The 19,146-nt window shown below is 42.0% G+C and overlaps 1 protein-coding gene across 3 annotated transcripts in view; it reads right to left on the minus strand.

The window, feature by feature from the left end:
• ADAMTS6 (ADAM metallopeptidase with thrombospondin type 1 motif 6) overlaps positions 1–19,146 on the minus strand; it is a 303,817-nt gene that overhangs the window by 179,665 nt on the left and 105,006 nt on the right. For all 3 annotated transcript variants that reach the window (XM_042841735.2, XM_024107369.3, XM_042841736.2), the window contains exon 8: positions 565–608. In XM_042841735.2, coding sequence (XP_042697669.2) covers positions 565–608 — 44 coding nt within the window. The remainder of the gene's footprint in view (positions 1–564; positions 609–19,146) is intronic.

Below are 19,146 nucleotides of genomic sequence, written 5' to 3' on the forward strand. Positions count from 1 at the left end.
CAAATTTAGGGATGGCAAGGACAATATCTCTCCACCCTGTCCATAGTATTGACAAATGTGCTTTCCACTGTGAAGGCACCAAGGAGTTCCAATATTGTTTTAATTTACATTGTTGGATTATTTTCCACAATGCTTTATAGAAGAAGCAGTCTTGATGTTGCACCTCGACTCATACAGTATGGCAACAATTTAAACCACAAAGAGTGTTTCCTGGGGCTGGGTCTTTTTTTCCCTTCCTCTCTCGTTTGTATTTTTGAAATATATAATGGAAATAGATTATATGGAAATAAGCAGTAAGTTTTCTGCTTTAATTACTGCTTGGTAAGTTTGAATCATCTAGTAGGTTTTATCAGCATTACAGATGCCAGAAAAGAAACGCCCAACAGCAATTCACATAATTTAATCTTCTAGTGATCTAACAAAACATATACCCACATAAGTTACATTTTACTTCTTATATTTGAGAAGGCTCACTAGCAGAAGAGGTCAAAACTAATCAATCAATAATCAGAATAATGCAAACAAACAACAAATACAAGCTGAAGTTCCACTTTGTAAACTTACCCAGTGTTCCACAGGGCTTGTTTTTATAAGTGCAGATATCGTATCTGTTGAGGAGAAAAACAATCAGACACAACTTGTAAGAGGATCATATCTGTGAGATATTTTGCATATTTATCACATTTCTATATCATAGGTCAAGTTGTCAGACCACAATCAGTGTAAGTATGTGCAGCCAACTAGTGACGGCATTTTCTACACTCTGGTGTAAACCACAGGCTGCAGTATGCTCACAGCCTTTGGCCTCAGGCCAGTGGGACACCTGCCAGTAAGAAAAAAACAGTTAAAGTGGATCTTTGTAATCACCGGCTCCATAAAACAGTCTACCATGCTGTTAGGAAGTTACAGCTGCATGCCTGCAGACTGCTACTCCTTCAAGAGGCTACTAGCAATGTTTATATTTCTAAATCTGCTGAAACATTTTCTTATGGTGGACATGGCATATTTTACAACATTGAACAGCTTTCATTTTAATTGCTACCATTCTCTCTAATTTTCATTAAGAAGTGTAAGTGTTTAAATTATCAAAACTCAGGCAAATAAGAATCAGGTTTCTCCTTTTGTTATCTTCCAATTATTATGTGTGCTTTAAAAGTAATGCATTGCAAGTTATTAACATTTTTTAATTTTTATTATATTTTCTTACAAACGGCTAAATAAATTGCTAAAAACTTCCCTCATTTTAGATACAATCTTCCCAATACTGAAGTTCAAACAATGAGTCTCTGTTCAGATGACATGGTGAAATAAACATATCAGTGTTTTGTAGCCTGTAAAGGAATTAAAACATGTTTCCTGCAGTACAGCTAATATCCAGTGTAAATAATGCGGCCAATGCACTATAACTGCATATTTTTAAATGTGTTACAGCCACAATCCTATAGCTAAGATATGCAGCATTATTATAGACTTATGTTTTCAGGGATTTATAATGATTTCCTTGCAGTATAATGTTTCAGAGCATGTGTTTACAAGGTTTTTGCACTATGAGAAAGTAAAACCAATAAAGAAGATGAGGAGACATGGATTCCTCTTTTCACTCTCATTTTTTAACTTAGACCTTTTTTTAATATTTTTAAAAACTAATAGTACCTGTTTTAAACATGGATCAGTGACCATTTATGAGTAATGTATGAGATGTATAAACTCTTTAAGTGCCAGAATAAGTTTTTGTCTGCAACCCAACTCCATGCACTAAATTTCTGAGTGCAAAATTAGGCCCTTAATCCTGTAAATGCCCCACACATGTAGACCCCTCTGTCCAGGTGTAACCCTATTGATTTCAATAGGGCTCCACATGGATGCAAGAATCTGCCTATGTGGAGCAGTGGGCAGGAACATGGCCTAATTGTGATCTCAGAAATGTGTGTATTCAGTTCCCACTTGAAGTGGCTCAAATTGTGTCATAATATGTGCATGCAGAGTTCTTACCGATTTCAAGAGAAGCCCTATATGGGCATCCAAGGCCACATTTTAACCTAGTTCCTCTTATGCAACTTGAGGGATGGGTACTCAGATCAGTATTCTGCTATACAACGTGTGGGAACATAACTATCTAATAGGTCACACAAATATAAATAGGCAGATAGCGAGATTTTCACCACACACTTCATGTCATTTACATCTTTGAAGATGCAGGACTTATTATTTTGCATTCAGTACAGGGCCTGAACCTACTCCTATTGAAGCTATGGCAATACTTTTGTTCATCTCAAGGGCAGAAAGATTGGGTCCAGACATATTAAGTGAGAAAAAGTAACTTGTATGAATACCATGAATATGTAGCTCTGAACCCAACAAAAGAAAGTATCTGGAGTAAACAGTAAATATTTTACTATTGTGTTGTAGTATTTAATGCTACTGGGAACTGAACAGTTAGACCTGCACATGTTGAAACAAAAATATATTCTCAGGGTAAAATCCTGCCCCACTGAAGTAAATCGGAGTTTTATCACTGACTTCAATGGGGCCAGCACTTACTCTTAGAGACTGATTCTACTCACAATTATACTGGTATGAATCTGCAGTAACTCCATTGCACTCAGTGAAGTTCCACCAGTGCAACAATAGTGAGATCAGAGTAAAATCCCTACTTTCTCTCACATTTTTTAATAATCAACACCATTTATCATTCTGATTGTCCTGTGTACCTTCTATTATTCCATTGTGTAGGGTAGACTTAGAAGGAAAAGTTTTATGAAAAAGAAATTTCAATGAGAAAACAAAATGAAATTTTGCAGAAAAATATTTTTCTGCTTTCTGATGAGCTCTAACCATTTTGTAAGAAAACACCTCAAACAGTCAGACTATTCTAAATATGGCCTCACTAAACAGTCCAATCGTACAGGCTAGAATATTGTCCTAATGACATTCATAATTTCTCTTATGAATCCCAAACCTTTGTTTTTTCTATTAAACAATGCCAACGGATTTATTTTATCTACTATAGATCTTTTCCTTTTTCTATCCTTTGTGCCACAAGGTTCTGGATGCTCTCTTTTCATTTGGTTTGTTCTTAAACTCATTACCTAACATTTCTATGAGGTGAACGGCACAATTCATTCATCTGTTTGTGTACTATCCAAATCAATCTGAATTGTACTTGCCTTTTCGTCCTTTGACTCCACTTCCTCTAGCCTTGTTTTGCATTACAGTGGAATCCACTTAATCAGGAAGCCCCAGTGGATAGCTTTTCATCCTGATTAAGTGTAATTGTAATGTAACAGAAAAAGGGATTTCAGTAGTACAGTTGTTACTGTCTGGGGAGATGCATGTTACTGGAGATGCCTATAATGTTGGGAAAAGGGATTATCTGCATTGGATTGGCACTGAGCCAGGTGTCTGCTCAGAAATGGTAGAAGAGACTTTCATGAGATTTGCAATATTGTGGGCCAACATGTGTAATGGGCGTGCCTGAAAGGAACTGACTAGCAGATAGGAGTAAGCAGTGGTGATGCACAGTATATGTTTTCTGCATGTATCATAAACAAAAGAAAGACTGAAAGCTGTTGTTAGAAGTAAAACTGTACAAAACCAACATTAGACAGAGACACACAAAGAGCAAATGCCAGTGAATGTTACAAAATCACCTGAAAGCATCCCTGTTAAGGGGATTACTTTACTCACTAAGCCACATGTATGAAACAGAGATGGCTGGTGATAGACAAGACTTGAAGGAAATGTGTTTTAAGCAAAAAGCTGAAGAAGGAGAAAGTAGAAACACAGCAAACGGCATATATTCCAGGACCAGAAGGGACCATTGTGATCATCTAGTCCAACCTCCTGTAGAATACAGTTCCATATAAAAAAGAATGAGGAGTACTTGAGGCACCTTAGAGACTAACAAATTTATTTGAGCATAAGCTTTCGTGGGCTAAAACCCACTTCATCGGATGCCTGCAGTGGAAGATATAATACGAAAATATATATACACAGAGAACATGAAAAAATGCGTGTTTCCATACCAACTGTAATGAGGGTAATTAATTAAGGTGAGCTATTAGGTGAGTTATTATCAGCAGAAGAAAAAAACTTTTGTAGTGATAATCAGGATGGCCCATTTCCAACCATTGACAAGAAGATGTGAGTAACAGTAGGGGGAAAAATTAGCATGGGAAAACAGTTTTACTTTATGTAATGACCCATCCATTCCCAGTCTTTATTCAAGCCTAATTTAATGGTGTCTAGTTTGCAAATTAATTCCAATTCTGCAGTTTCTCGTTTGAGTCTGTTTCTGAAGTTTTTTTGTTGGAATATTGCGACTTTGAGATCTGTAACTGAGTGACCAGTGAGGTTGAAGTGTTTTCCTACTGGTTTTTGAATGTTATAATTCTCAACGTCTGATTTGTGTCCATTTATTCTTTTGCATAGAGACTGTCCGGTCTGGCCAATGTACATGGCAGAGGGGCATTGCTGGCACATGATGGCATATATCACATTGGTAGATGTGCAGGTGAACGAGCCTCTGATAGTGTGGCTGATGTGATTAGGTTCTATGATGGTGTCCCCTGAATAGATATGTGGACAGAATTGGCAATGGGCTTTGTTGCAAGGATAGTTTTCCTGGGTTAGTGTTTTTGTTGTGTGGTGTGTGGTTGCTGGTGAGTATTTGCTTCAGGTTGGGGGGCTGCCTGTAAGCAAGGACTGGCCTGTCTCCCAAGATCTGTGAGAGAGGGATTGTCCTTCAGGATAGGTTGTAGATCCTTGATGATGCGCTGGAGAGGTTTTAGTTGGGGGCTGAAGGTGATGGCTAGTGGCGTTCTGTTATTTTCTTTGTTGGACCTGTCCTGTAGTAGGTGACATCTTCAGTTCCATAGAACTTTCCCAAAATAATTCCTATAACATATATTTTAGAAGAACATCCAATCCCTATGTAAAAATTGTCAGTGATGGAGAATCCACCAGGACACTTCCTAAATTGTTCCAAAAATGGTTAATTACTCTTACCATTAAAAGTTTATGCCTTATTTCCATCTGGGAAGGGGACTACAAAAATGCTCAAATGTCAATGAGGATACCTGCAATGGAAAAAGTTCAGGTTGGAGGAAAGTAACTAGTGGGTATTGCAAAGAGAGATGAGGCTCCCTTTGTCATTCCTCTGAAAGATGGAATTTGCTGTAAGGTTAAGATAATTACTGATGCAATTTGCACCACTGAATTGAGATGTAACTTTATTGGGGGATCTATTTAATAGATGTTTGTCAGGGAACCAGATTAAACCTAATGACTGATATGGTACTAATTCAGAGGGAAGAGGGCCATTGACCAAAAATTATTAACACTACTTTCTTTTCAGGAAACATTTCTAAATAGCATATCTATGAACTGAGGTTTTTTTATTTTACTGTTGTTGTTGTTAACTGAATCTTGCTTATTCTTTCCCTTGTTTCTCATCATCGCAACATCACAGATTTTGACTGTAAGCTCTTCAGAGGACAGACTGTCCCTTACAAACTTATGTAGTGCCTAACTCAGGTGTTCTCAAACTTTCTTTGCTGGGCCTCCCCTTTCAAAATATTTCAGGCTCTGATGACACCCCAAAAAAGTAATGACCCCCTCACACATACCATGCCACCCTTCCTCTGCATTGCTACTGGTAGCAGCACTGCCTTCAGAGCTGGATATTTGGCTAGCAGCTGCTGCTCTCTGGACACCCAGCTCTGAAGGCAGTGCAGAAGTAAGAGTGGCAATACCGTTACCCCATACAGTAGCCTTGTGAGCCCCTTTTGGCTTCAGGAGAAATGCTGGCCTAACACAACTGGGCTCTGAGCTCAGCTAGGACCTCTGACAATTACCATAATATAAACAAACAATCTGATTCCATCCACTTCTTTGCTTTTCTCACCCTCTTCTTCTGCCCGCATATCAATCATATTGCATCTTTACACTGGAAACACTTACTGCAGGCCCAGGTCACCTGTCTAGGTTTATACTGAATCTAGCCCTCTAAGTTTCATACTTCAGTGAACTCAAAAACAAAGCAAAACACCATTCAAAAAGGCAAATTCACCCGATTCCAACATAAAACCATAAATTGGTTCAGACTTTCTCAAAAGTGGGCCTTTGGACTCACAAAAAGGATTCACAAGCTTCACAGAATCATTAAACAAATCTGGGTTATATTTCAAAATCATTACACAAAACAAAAGCAGGCAAGTTGTGTGTGGTTTGGAGTTTCAAACAGCTATTGTCTGTACACACAAATGCAGTTTTTGCCTGCACAAAGTGTATGTATGTATTTTTGCAGGTGCAATTGGTGCCCTCAGTGTTAAAGGAGTTGTGTGGACAAATAATGATACCATAAATCTTATGCTTAGCACATTTAGACAGCTGCTGTATAAAAATGAAGGTTTTATAGCAATTATTCATCTGTTCATCATTTTTACAACATCTTAATAATTCATTTCATGTGCATACCTTACAAATAACAATACATTTTACAACACTAAAACCCTTTTGATTTCTTTCAAAAAGTTTTACTATAGCATCTGCTTAGTCTTACAGAAAGTGGTATACCACAACAGCATTTTGCCTTAAAATAAAGTACACATCTTATTTGGTTTCTTCCTCAAAAACCTCAAAACCAAAGGAGCTATTTAAACTAAGGAAGGAAAAGCATAATATACATGTTACACATCACTCAACAGAAATAACTTTTTCTATTATTAGTTTTCCATGTCTTTTAAAAACTGCCACAGACAATCAAAGTCTGGCTCTACTGGGCTTAATTTCAGTACTTAACTTGGTTAAATAAGTGAAATTCTGAGTTATAGTTAGGAAAAGAAGTTACTTATCTTGTACAGTAACTGGAGTTGCTTGAGATATGTCCCTATGGTGCTCCAAGTCAGGATGCACATGCATCCATGCACTCTTAATCAGTGATTGTTGTCTGTGGTGTCTGCGGTCTGTGCCTGGGTCCTAGACACCTTAGTGCTCCAGTACATGGGTAATATAAGGAAGGGACAGACCCTCTGCCACTCCAGTTCCTTCTCAAAAATGAAAGACTTCAAGGCAGAAGGGAAGGAGAGCAGGCAGTGGAGCAGCCATAGGGACGCACATCTCAAAGAACTCCACTTATTGTACAAGGTAAGTAAAGTCTCCTTTTTCTTTGAGTAGTGCCCCTATGAGTGCTCCATATCAGGATATTCATAAGCAGTACCTCAATTATGAAGGAGGGTGCCAAGGGGTCGGATTCAGTACAGAGAGTAGAACAGATCACTGACAGGTGCGTCGGCTTCAAAGAAGGCATGAGAGTGTAGTTCTGGGAAAAGCGTGTACACTGAAAGACCAGGTGGCTGCCCTGCAGATGTCTGAGAATGATGTGTTTTTCAGTAGGGCTTCAAAGGTAGATTGAGTCCTAGTGGAATGAGCCATCACCCTTGGAGAGAGGCGAGACTCCAAAGGCTTCATAACAGGTTAAAATACATCCTACAATCCATTTGGATAAGCTTTGGGTGTAAAACAGGTGTCTTTTCATTCATTCTGCAATTGAGATGAAAAGCCTTCATGAAGCGCTAAGGGGCATAATCCTGTCTACATAAAAGGTGAGAACTCTTCTTACATTCAGTGAGACTTATTTCTTCTTTGGAAGAGTGAGGTTTGGAATAAAATACCAGTATGTGAATCTCCTGATTAACGTGGAATCCTGACGAAAGTTGAGGTCAGACGCAAGGGTGTGGCTGTAGCATCACTCTGTCATGACAGAACACTGGGGTCAGCCATCAAGGCTCTAAACACCCTGAACTGTTAAGCTTGCCTTACACAATCTGCAAAACAATTGGTCCTTACATGCAAGAAGCATAAATGTTAGTACACCTCTACCCTGATATAACGCGGTCCTCGGGAGCCAAAAAATCTTACCGCGTTATAGGTGAAATCGTGTAATATCGGGATAGCAGCGGCAGGGCTCCGACGGTGATTTAAAGGGCCGGGGCTCCTCGCAGTGGCCAGAGCTCTGAGCCCTTTAAAGTGCCGCCCGAGCCCCACTGCCGGAGAACCGGGGTAGCGGCGGCAGGGCTCCGACGGTGATTTAAAGAGCCCCGGGCTCTGGCTGCTGCGGGGAGCCCAGGGCCCTTTAAATCACCACCTGAGCCCTGCTGCCGGAGCCCCAGGGTAGCAGCAGCAGGGCTCCAACGGTGATTTAAAGAGCCCAGGGCTTCGACTGCTGCGGGGAACCCCGGGCCCTTTAAATCTCTGCCCGAGCCCCGCTGCCGGAGCCCAGGGGTAGCAGCGGCAGGGCTCCGACAGTGACTTAAAGAGCCCCGGGCTCCGGCTGCTGCGGGGAGCCACAGGCCCTTTAAATCTCTGCCCGAGCCCCACTGCCGGAGCCCCGGGGTAGCAGCGGCAGGGCTCTGACAATGATTTAAAGAGCCCCGGGTTCCGGCTGCAGCGGGGAGCCCCAGGCCCTTTAAATCTCCACCCAAGCCCCGCTGCCGGATATAACGTGGTAAAGCAGCCCCGCCTCCCAGAGTGCTGCTTTACCGTGTTATATCCGAATTCGTGTTATATCGGGTCGTGTTATATTGGGGTAGAGGTGTAGTGAGGAAAGATGTATATAAACTGTGTAGTGTGTGACGTGAATTGGAATTGCAGTATCACCCTGTACCTAAACCCCCTACATCTGGACCTGGCCAGCATGTGCAAAGAGCTGTTATACACGTAATACACTAACCTGAATGATGAGCTGGAGTCAAACTCACTTTTTTGGATCTCAGAGTACTCAATGAAGTTTTCTTTCAAAACTGGACAAAGCGTTCTGGATAAGCCAAGTGGAAAGGTCTCAGAGGGAATGCCAATGTAGGTGAGTTTTCCTGTTGCGTGTTTTTTATTATTAAGTAGTACTATTTGTTCCTCTGGAAAGCAGTCTTGTTCTATACCAGAGAGCCAGCTATTAGCCACGCCTTGAGGTGAAGCACCAACATGTTGGCGTGTGATAGACCCACACCTCAGTGAGGAGATTTGTAGGAAAGCAGAGAGTCACAGAGATATGCAAACCAGCTCTTGGAACCACACCTGTCTCAGCCATGACTGCTATGAGGATGGCTACTAATTTTTCCTGTTTCAATTTGTTAGGACCTTGAGCAGTAAAGATGTTGGAAGATCAGCGTATAATAAAATGCAAGGTCAAGGAATCACTAGGGCATCTCCCATAGAGTTGCAGCTGTGCCCTCTCCCCAAGCAGAATCTACTGCATTTTGCATTGGATGGTGTTGCAAAGAGATCTATCTTTGGATGACACCAGGTAAGACGTATCTCTTGGAATACCTCCCACTCATAGTCAATGTGAATATGCCTGATGAGACAGCCTGCTACTGTGTTCTGTAGTCCTGGTAGATAAACTGCTGAGATACGTGTGTGCTGTGATATGCACCAGTTACACAGTTTTATGGATTCACCACATAAGGACTGAGATCTTGCTCCTCCCTGTCTACTGATAGAATACATTGCTGCTCTGTTGTCCAGCATTATTTGACAGCTTATTTGACAGAGTTATTGGCCTAGTGGAAGGGGGAAATGTACATATGATATATCTTGATTTTAGTGAAGCTTTTAACACAGCCCCACATGACATTCTCATAAACAAACTAGGGAAATGTGGTCTAGATGAAATTACTATAAGGTAGGCACACAACTGGTTGAAAGACCATACTCAAAGAGTAGTTATCAATGGTTTGCCGTCACAATGGGAGGGTGTATCTAGTGGGGTCCTGCAGGGGTCAGTCCTGGGTCTGGTACTATTCAATATTTCCATTAATGACTTGGATAATGGAGTGAAGAGTTTGCTTATAAAATTTGCAACGGACACTAAGCTAGGAGAGGTTGCAAACACTTTGTAGAACAGGATTAGAATTCAAAATGACCTTGACAAATTGGAGAACTGGTCTGAATTCAACAAGATTAAAATCAATAAAGACAGATGCAAAGTATTTAGGGAGGAAAAATCAAATGCAAATACAAAATGGGGGAATAATTGGCTAGGTAGTGGTACTGTTGAAAAAGATCTGGGGATTATAGTGGATCTCAAATTGTATGAGAGTCAACTATGTGATGCAGCTATGAAAAAGACTAATATCATTCTTGAGTATATTAACAGGAGTGTAGTATGTATGATATGGGAGATAATTCTCCTGCTCTGCTTGGCACTCGTGAAGTCTCAGCTAGAGTACTGTGTCCAATTCGGGCATCACAATTTAGGAAAGATGTGGACAAATTAGCAATCTAGAGATGGGATTCTCATCCTCTCTCTTTCTGAGGCCTCCCCTCAACATGCTAGAAAAACTCCAGGGCCCAGCAAGGGTGGGTGGGGTGGCTCAGGTCCAGGAGTGGGACTCTGGGGCATTGGCATACATTTACTTCTATTTCGGGGGGTGGGGGAGACAAGGGCTGGCAGGACTCGGGCCAGCTCTGCACAGCGGGGTCCAGGGAGGGAATGCCACCTCCACCCCCTGATTCACCTCATCAGGCCACCCACCCGTCTGGGGCTGTGTGCCGGTGATTACTCAAGGACTCTGCTGGGCTCGGAACTGCCTAGGCAGCTCTGATTGACTGCTTGAGCAGTCAAAGGAGGCTGAGAGCTGAGGAGCAGCTGCAAGCCCAGGCATCAGCAGCAGATGTGGGAATGCCATAGCTGCCCACTCCATGGCACCACCAGCCAAAGGAGCAGCTGCCCCTCACTGCCTGGCTCTGTCTTCCTGCCTAGGATCTGGCCAGAGGGTGGGGACTGAGGGTAAGGCACTACGGTGTGGGGGACAACACCCTGGTGCCCCCTCAACTCTGCTCATGGGCTCAAGGCTTCTGCTTGTGGTGGTGGGGCTTCAGGAGGATGGGGGGAGCTTGGGGTTTCAGCCCCGCACTGCTCCCAGATGCAGGGGGGGGGGGTTTTCAACCCCACACTGCTCCTGGCCTCAGCCCTGCGGGGGTGGGGGAGGCACCATGGCTTGGGGCTTCAGCCCAGTGGGGGGAGGTTGCTAGGGCTCGGGGAATCGGGTTTCAGTGGCGGGGCTCCATGCCTCCCTGAATGGGCTTGCAGACCCCTGGTTGAGAACTGCTGGTCTAGAGGACAGCAACAAAAATGATAAAAGATTTAGAAAACCTGACCTCTGAGGAAAGGTTAAAAAATGGGTATATTTAATCTTGAGAAATGAATACTAAAGGGGTATCTGATAGCAGCCTTCAAATATGATAAGGGCTATTATAAAGAGGATGGTGGTCAATTGTTCTCCATGTCCACTGAAAGTAGGACAAGAAGTAATGGACTTAATCTGCAGCAAGTGAGATTTAGGTTAGATATCAGGAAAAACTTGCTAACTATAAGGATAGTTCAGCTCTGGAATAGGCTTCCAAGGAAAGTTGTGGAATCTCCATCACTGGAAATTAAAAACAAAAAGATTGGACAAACACCTGTCAGGGATGGTCTAGATTTACTTGGTCCTGCCACAGCACAGGTGGCTATACTTGATGACTTCTCAAGGTCCCTCCCAAACCTACATTTCTATGATTCTATAATTATTCTGATCGGATGGCCCCTGCTGTGGGGTAAGAAGTATTGGCAAACATAACAAACGACTCTGAACTCTAATATGTTGATATGGAAGATCACCTCTTGAAGGGTCTATTTGCCATGCACTCTGAAGATTTGGAAGGGTGCATCTCAGCCTATCAGGAAGGAGAAGGATTTGTGAGAAGGTGGTGTTTCTTCTTCTTCAGCTGGCTCTTGCTCCTCTGTAAGATTCTGCTGGATGCCAGGTAGGTAGTTGTTGTTCCTGACATGCTCTCTTACAAGACAGGATCCTGTAGAACTGGTCACCATAAAGGGCCCCCAGGTTCCAATAAGCCCACTATGATGAGGCATAAGGGAAGGGGCAGAGTGACAATGTTGTTCTTGCCAATGTTACTGGGTGCATCTCCTGCTGGGATTTTCCTCCTCAGAGTGTACTTTAAGGGAGAGCGGCTGGAAGGTGGAGGAACCTTGTATAGACACCTCAGAATTGGAAAGGTGTCAACCCCCATGTCTGACAGAGGGGCAAGTGGTGGTGCTAGTACTGGTGGTTGAGTCTGATTCCACGGGTCTTAGAGAGTGCTCCAACAACACAAGTTTTAGTCTGTTCTCCCTCAATTCCTTAAATATACGTTTAAAACCCAAGCAGATCTTACATTTGGAGGAGATGTGAGCTTTTCCAAGGCAGGAGAGGCAGCTTGAATGTTCATCGCTGTGGCAGAAAGACCTATGACAGGTCTGGCAGGGTTTGAAGCCCAAGATCTTAGGAATAACCCGTATTTGAGGCCATGGATCAATGCCCAGGAAAAAAAGCAAAGGCTCAGATCAGGCAAATGAAGAACGAAAGGGCAACCCTCCCTTCCCCTGCTCCCCTTGCCCAAGCACAAACTATGCTAAATAACAAAACAAAACAAAACAAAACAAAAAAGAAAGATTAAGCGAGAGAGATGGCAAGCTGCATAGCTAGCTAGCTAGTGGACACTGCAATGCTCTGTCTCAAGTTGCAGGCAGTTGAGAAGGAACTGGAGTCAAAGCGAATCTGCCCCCTCCCTATATACCCTTGTACCTGAGTATGAGGATGTCTAGGGTACAGAGGCAAACTACAGATACTGCTGACAAAAATCTCCTATTAAGAGTGCACAGATGCATGCACATCCTGACAGAGAGCACCCAGAGGGTCACTACTCGAAGAACTATTACCACTTTAAAGTTATAACTCACTAATGGATTTATATTAAAAAGGCTTTCAGGAGATGAATGCTTCATATTTAGTATATTTTACACTGTTTTTAAAATTACAAATGCAGACACCAGGGTTAAAAAAGATTCTAGGTGATACAAGCTCTTCTGTTCATATTATAATTTTTCTTTAACAATTTTGGCATCATAATATTTAAATAGTAATTGTACATTTACCATACTCTACACATCAATGTATTCAGGGCAATTATACACAACCTAATTTTGTAATGATTGTATAGAGGTATTGTAATGTCAAATGTAATCCAAAATGTAATTTTTACAAAAATAAGATTTTACAAAATTTAAGTCCAACAAAAATGCAGCTATGATGTTTCCCTGAATTTCTTGCAACTCTGTCCTGAAGTATTGAACCGGTACATGACAGAGATGGTAGGAGGGCTATTGAGGGGATGAAAGTAAAGGAGGTTAGAGGTGGATGGGCAAAGGCAGATGAGAATATGGTTGGAGAGATAGAATGGGGATTTCAAGGCTTGAGGCATGACCCAAAAAATCATCAGTCAGACCCCAAAAGTCATGAGATTGTCTTAGGGTACGTCTATACCCAGCCGCTAGTTTGGCGGCTGGCAATCAAACTTCTGGGTTCGACTTATCGCGTCTTGTCTGGACGCGATAAGTCGAACCCGGAAGTGCTCGCTGTTGACTGCGGTACTCCAGCTCGGCGAGAGGAGTACCGCGGAGTCGACGGGGGAGCCTGCCTGCCGCGTGTGGACCGAGGTAAGTTCGAACTAAGGTACTTCGAACTTCAGCTACGTTATTCACGTAGCTGAAGTTGCGTACCTTAGTTCGATTTGGGGGTTTAGTGTAGACCAAACCTTAAAAACTGAGATTTAAAAAATAATAAAGTTTATGCTTATTTGTCTTCTGGTTTCTGACCTTTTAGGGTGCATTTGGGACACATTTTTACTCCACAACCATGAGGGCTAGAAAATTCCTTTTTTTAATTAAAGCTATGATTCTCACATAGTCACTTCCCTCCAGCAGCTGGGGTTTTAAGAAAAATACCAAGTATCACAAGATTCAGAATAAAATCACAAAAGTTGACAACACTGTTGAGAGCAGGTGTGGAAGTTAGGAGAAGGAGTGAAAAGAAAAACTGATTAAGGAGTAGGGAAAGAGAAGGAATAATGAAATAGTGCTAGACAAAACAAGAGTCAGAAAGAGATGAGGATGAGGAAACAGATTATAGGAGTGGAAAAAGTGAAAAGACCAAAAAAAATTAATTAAACTGGAGTTACGGTTGAGAGTACTAATCATAACTTACAGGTAACAAATTTCATAGGAACATTGTAGTTATACAACAACCACCACCCATAATTTGTAACCTAGTAAATTCAGAGTTAAAGATAAACACAAAAAAAATCCAAACGTTTGAAAGTATGGAAATGCCCAATTAAAGTCACTCAAACAACCTTAACTCTGTCCTTATCAATAATCACATCCATCTTCATACCTACTTTGCAAGGTATATTATTTTGGGATTCAAGGATTTTTTCAGAGGGCTTAGAATTTTCTCAAACTTCTGATAGCGAACTTCTTGCATTTGGAGAAGACTGTACTTGTACAGTTTGCAGACTGTCAAAAATACTCAACACATAGCACTGGTTTTATAAATCGTTTTTTGTATACTTGTTTCCAATACTAAGTGTGATACTTAGTCACAACACCAGCCATTAGTCTATTTATTAAAATACCATTTCATGGATTGAATCTAGAAGGTTTATGTATGTAGATATGATTTCATTGTGTCTAATGACATATACCACTGGTGGCACATGGAATCTTAATAAAGAATGGCGTGTAATTGCCTTCAGTATGCTATTTGTCTAATCAGTATTTTTCTATAGACTGTGTATGGTTGCAAAGGAAACTAGAGTCAGCACAGCTACTTTACCCTGAAGAATCAAGTACTCTATCTTTCTAAGACAAATGAGCAGCCTCCAATCTCATGAAACTACTTTGCTTGGCCATGCCCATTTTTAGTCTAGAAACAATCTTTCAGAAAATTTGTATCTTGGTGCACAAACAGTGATGGGTGGATAGTGGCTGAGCTCCCCGGCATGACTGGCAGATCTCCTAGAGCCGATGTGGGCTGTGCTTAAATACTATGTTAAAGCACTGTGCAATACTATGCAAGTCCTCACCCAGCTCTGTGCCTCAGTTTCCCCTCCTGTGAAATGAGGTTCATGGTAATGAGCCACCTTGATAAAATGCTTTGAGACCCTCGAACAAGTTGTGCTGGAGGAGGGCAAAGTGCAAGGATTGGACCAGTAATACTACTTTTCCCTCTTTTCTACATTGCTTTTCAGTTTCTTCTTACTGGAAATTGTTTCATACAGCTCTCCCGGTTGCAGCATCCAGTGGCTACAGATCTAGCAGCTCTCTCATTCCCACTCCACCATGCATTTTTCTTCTGTGAGCCTCAAAGAACCATGGTTCCAACAGAGTTCCCCACCACCACCACCACTTCAGGAACACGAGCAGCCAGAGAAGCCTGGCCTAAACAGTCATTAGCCAGGGTCCATACGTGAGCCTAGCCCATTAGTAAGCATAAGCTGGCCTAAGCCACAATTCAGGATGTGCACCAACCATGCCTTCCAGCCTTTATTGCCCACAATTAATTAGACCCAGCACATCTTCCTCAGAGTATGATAACTCCATTCTGAGCAAGACAGACATTGGTTCCCATTCCATCACCCTCCATCCTCCTCCAACCTGCTCCCTGCTTGCCTTGTCCTACCCCTTTTTCCTCTGGGATGGGTGACTTGGTTAATTGGTCTATCTCTACCCCTAATTCCAAGTTAGACCCCCAAAAATCTTGATGTACTACAAAATGAATTTTTTCCCTCAGTTAAAGTTAAGAGCAATGATACTAAGACCCCTTTGCACCCTGCTTAAAGATCTTCTTCCTCATTGTCTTTTGCCTATGATGACTTTTGTGTCATGACATCTTTCCTCTCATTTTCTCCTTTCCTCCACTATGGGGTGACACACACTATCTGGCTCCACACCTGGATGCAGACTCCATCTCACAGTCCCATCTGAGCCAGGCACCTTTCAACAGGATCAAGCTGTTCGAGGAGACTTTGGATACAGCCATCCAGGAAGCCACTGAGCTCAGTAAACTTCAACTTCCTAGTCAAGAAAAGGAAAAGAAAAGGTTCACCTTCAGATACTGACTATCCAGAACTAGCTCCAGAAGGAGTTACAAGTATATTTTGTTCCTCCAGAATCAGAAGCAACTTCATTGTTCGTCAGCGTCATTCTCCTCTGCTCCTAACAGCAGTGGCTTCCTACCCAAACTCCATAGGTCAAGTCCCCTTTACTCTCCAGCCTCCTCCTGCTCCCCCAGACTACATACTTTGATCTCTGTTGCCCCTCTTAACTTTGTTTCCCTTTAGACTTTCTAAAGTCCACAGTACCTTCTGTGGACCTCTGTAAGTAAGTGGGATCCATGGCGAAGTCCACACTGGAGTCAGCAGGGAGTTAAATCTGGGATTAGGAGTGAGAATGAAGGCATGGAACCTAGGGAGAAGACAGGTTTGAGAACAGAGGGCAGATGATTCAGGGCAGCCAGTGGGGAGAACTATGGAAATAGTAGGAGGGGCTGCAGGGATTCTCTGGTACCAAGGGAATCTTGTGGTGAATAGGTGCCTTGCAGACACTCTGAGCTGTGGGAAGGGTAGGTAAGCTCTAGAGAATTTAGGAGCTGTGTAGGTCTACAGGAATCAGAAGAGACAAGGATGATGAAGGACTGTTGCCTGAGTTGTGCTTAGCTGATGCATTGCTGCTGATGGCTGCCACCTTCCCACTATTAAATTGTATAAACAGTTACAGATAGTAAAATACCAAAACAGTAAAACCCTAGTGTTACATGAGTGGAAAGAAAGTAGTTTTGCAGTTGTGCCCAGGAAATCATGGTTCTATGTTTCTCCATCTTCCTTTTGAGCTCCATGACTGATTTTTTCTCCCGCTAGACTGAAAGAAGGGTCATCACCATAGGAAAAGACCTTGAAACATGTACATGGGTGTGACTGTGTATGAAAATATTGCTGCCTGCCCCTTACTGGTGGGTTGTGAAGATTCTGCCACCACAGCCACCCATGCTAGGGTGAGGGGATTAGAAGATTCTGCTACCTCCTGTCTTCTTCAGCAGGATTTGAAGTTTATATAAGTATGTTTTACCTTCAGAGGAAGAAATTTCCACCACTGGAAATCATCATCTATGTATAAGCCCCACACCAGGCAAGGAGGGGTTAAGGACCTGATCTGGGCTGGATTGGCCCCACTCCTCCACACCTACAGGTCATCTCAAAAATGGAGGAGGAGTTTAAGAGTGGGGAAGTTCAGCTCAGTATCAGACAGCTCTGGGAGGAGAGGAGAATGCTAAGCTTCCCAGCTCCCAGAAAGAGAACAGAGCCTATATCCTTCTACCTGAAGGCCCAAAGTCCCTCGATGAAAAGGGAGTAGTATCCTATTCCTTCTGCTGGTGGACCAGCAGACTTTGAGCCACACTGTGGCCAGTCGAAGGTCCCTCTGAAGGAACAGGGGCCAGTGGCCTGGCTGGAACAGTCTGTATATTTCTTTTTCCTGTGTTTATTTTGCTGCTCCTAAATAATTTGTTTGTTCCCTGGGATCAGAGTCCTGACAGGACATTAATGAGATAAGACTCCTGCTGGGTGGACGATGTGGCCAGATGCCTCAGATTCAGTGACACCGAGGGTTGGGGAGAGTCACTTCCTCTCTCCCACAAATATTGACTAGGCGCAGGGAGTCTCATTTCCTGAATTCTTCTCAGCACCCAGAAAAGTTTTCAGAAGACATTCATGTAAGTGGGACTTCTTGTCACCAGAAAGAAATGGGGAAACCTGTATATGTTCAAGTACCAGGAAAGAGATATATTGACAGTTTTATATGGTGGCACTACTGGCACAACCACTGAAGCTAAGAGAATGCATGAAAAATAAATATTCTAATGATGTCTGTCTCCTTTGGCAGGAGATAAGAGATGTCAGAAGCAGATAACTAAGTTAGGAACTCTGTCTGTTTGTGGTTGGGGGAAGCAGTAGTCTGTTATTACTCATTTCTTTCCTCCAAAAAATTCACCATTACGAACCTGCTTAGTGACTACTTTTCAGTTTGAAGACTGTCTACACAAGGGAAAGGGTTAGAGACCTGCTTTAAAAAAATAATTACGCCAGTAATTTGACACATTTTAGAAGTTAATGATAGCCTGATGAGACACTGTGACATTCCTAATTGACAAATATGCTTTTCCAAGTCTCAGAATTCATCCTGTGCTCTAGATCTTACCAATATATTTTAATTAACATCATTTGAAATTTCTATGACAAACCATTTTTGAGAAAAGTTGTAGCAAAAAAAATCTTCAGAACATGACTAATGCCTTTTTTTTCTACATTCCATAACTCAGAATAATTGCTCAAATCTCAAATTTGAACAACTAATAGTCCACTGGTCATAAAAAATGTCTCCATTGAACTGCATTGCCTTCATTTAAGGAGATCACAATAATCTGGGATACAGCAAGACTCACAGTCAAGACACTGTAGCGGACTTCAACTTCAACCTGGGTGGAACCTATGGAAGAGACAGCCTCCTCAGTAACTGGGCTTCAAATACGTTATACTTCAAAGGTTTAACAACTTCAACTTCATTCAAAACTAAACTGGTAGGCTGTGGAGAGTGTGGCTCTCTGTTCATGATGACCATACCACTCAGAAGAAAAGCTATTGCATTCTGCAGCAGCACAGGCTCACAAAAGACTCCGAGTGTATCCAGTTACACATGAATAAATGTGACAAGGTTCATATACAAGAGGAAGGGCTGCTTTTCCAGAGATAAAGTGATATAGACCACCACCGCTATATCCTAGAAACAAAAAGGGATCCAACTAGGGAGGAAGTTAAATAGCAACTTCTAAAGTTAAACATTTTTAAATCTTCAGAACCAGTAACTTGTGCTGAAGAGTGCTAAACTAATTGTCTGAAAATCTCTCTCAGCCATTGACATTGATAATGAAGTACTGGGCAAGTCTGGAAGACTGAGAAAAAGCAAATTGAAAATATGTCTTGTCAAAGAAATTAGATAACTCTTTTGATGAAATCACAAGTTTAGTTGACAAAGGTAACTATGTTGACACAATACACCTGATAGAATATCACTCCCTTCTGAAAGGCACTTGACTTAATATTGCATGACATTCCATTAAGAAAATTAGCACCATACCAAATCAATAAAGCACAAATAAAATGGATTAAAAATTGGCTAAATAATAGATCTCAAAAAGGAATTGTAAATGGAAAATC

This window comes from Chrysemys picta, chromosome 6 (genome assembly GCF_011386835.1).
Source record: "Chrysemys picta bellii isolate R12L10 chromosome 6, ASM1138683v2, whole genome shotgun sequence".
Lineage (NCBI taxonomy): Eukaryota > Metazoa > Chordata > Testudines > Emydidae > Chrysemys > Chrysemys picta.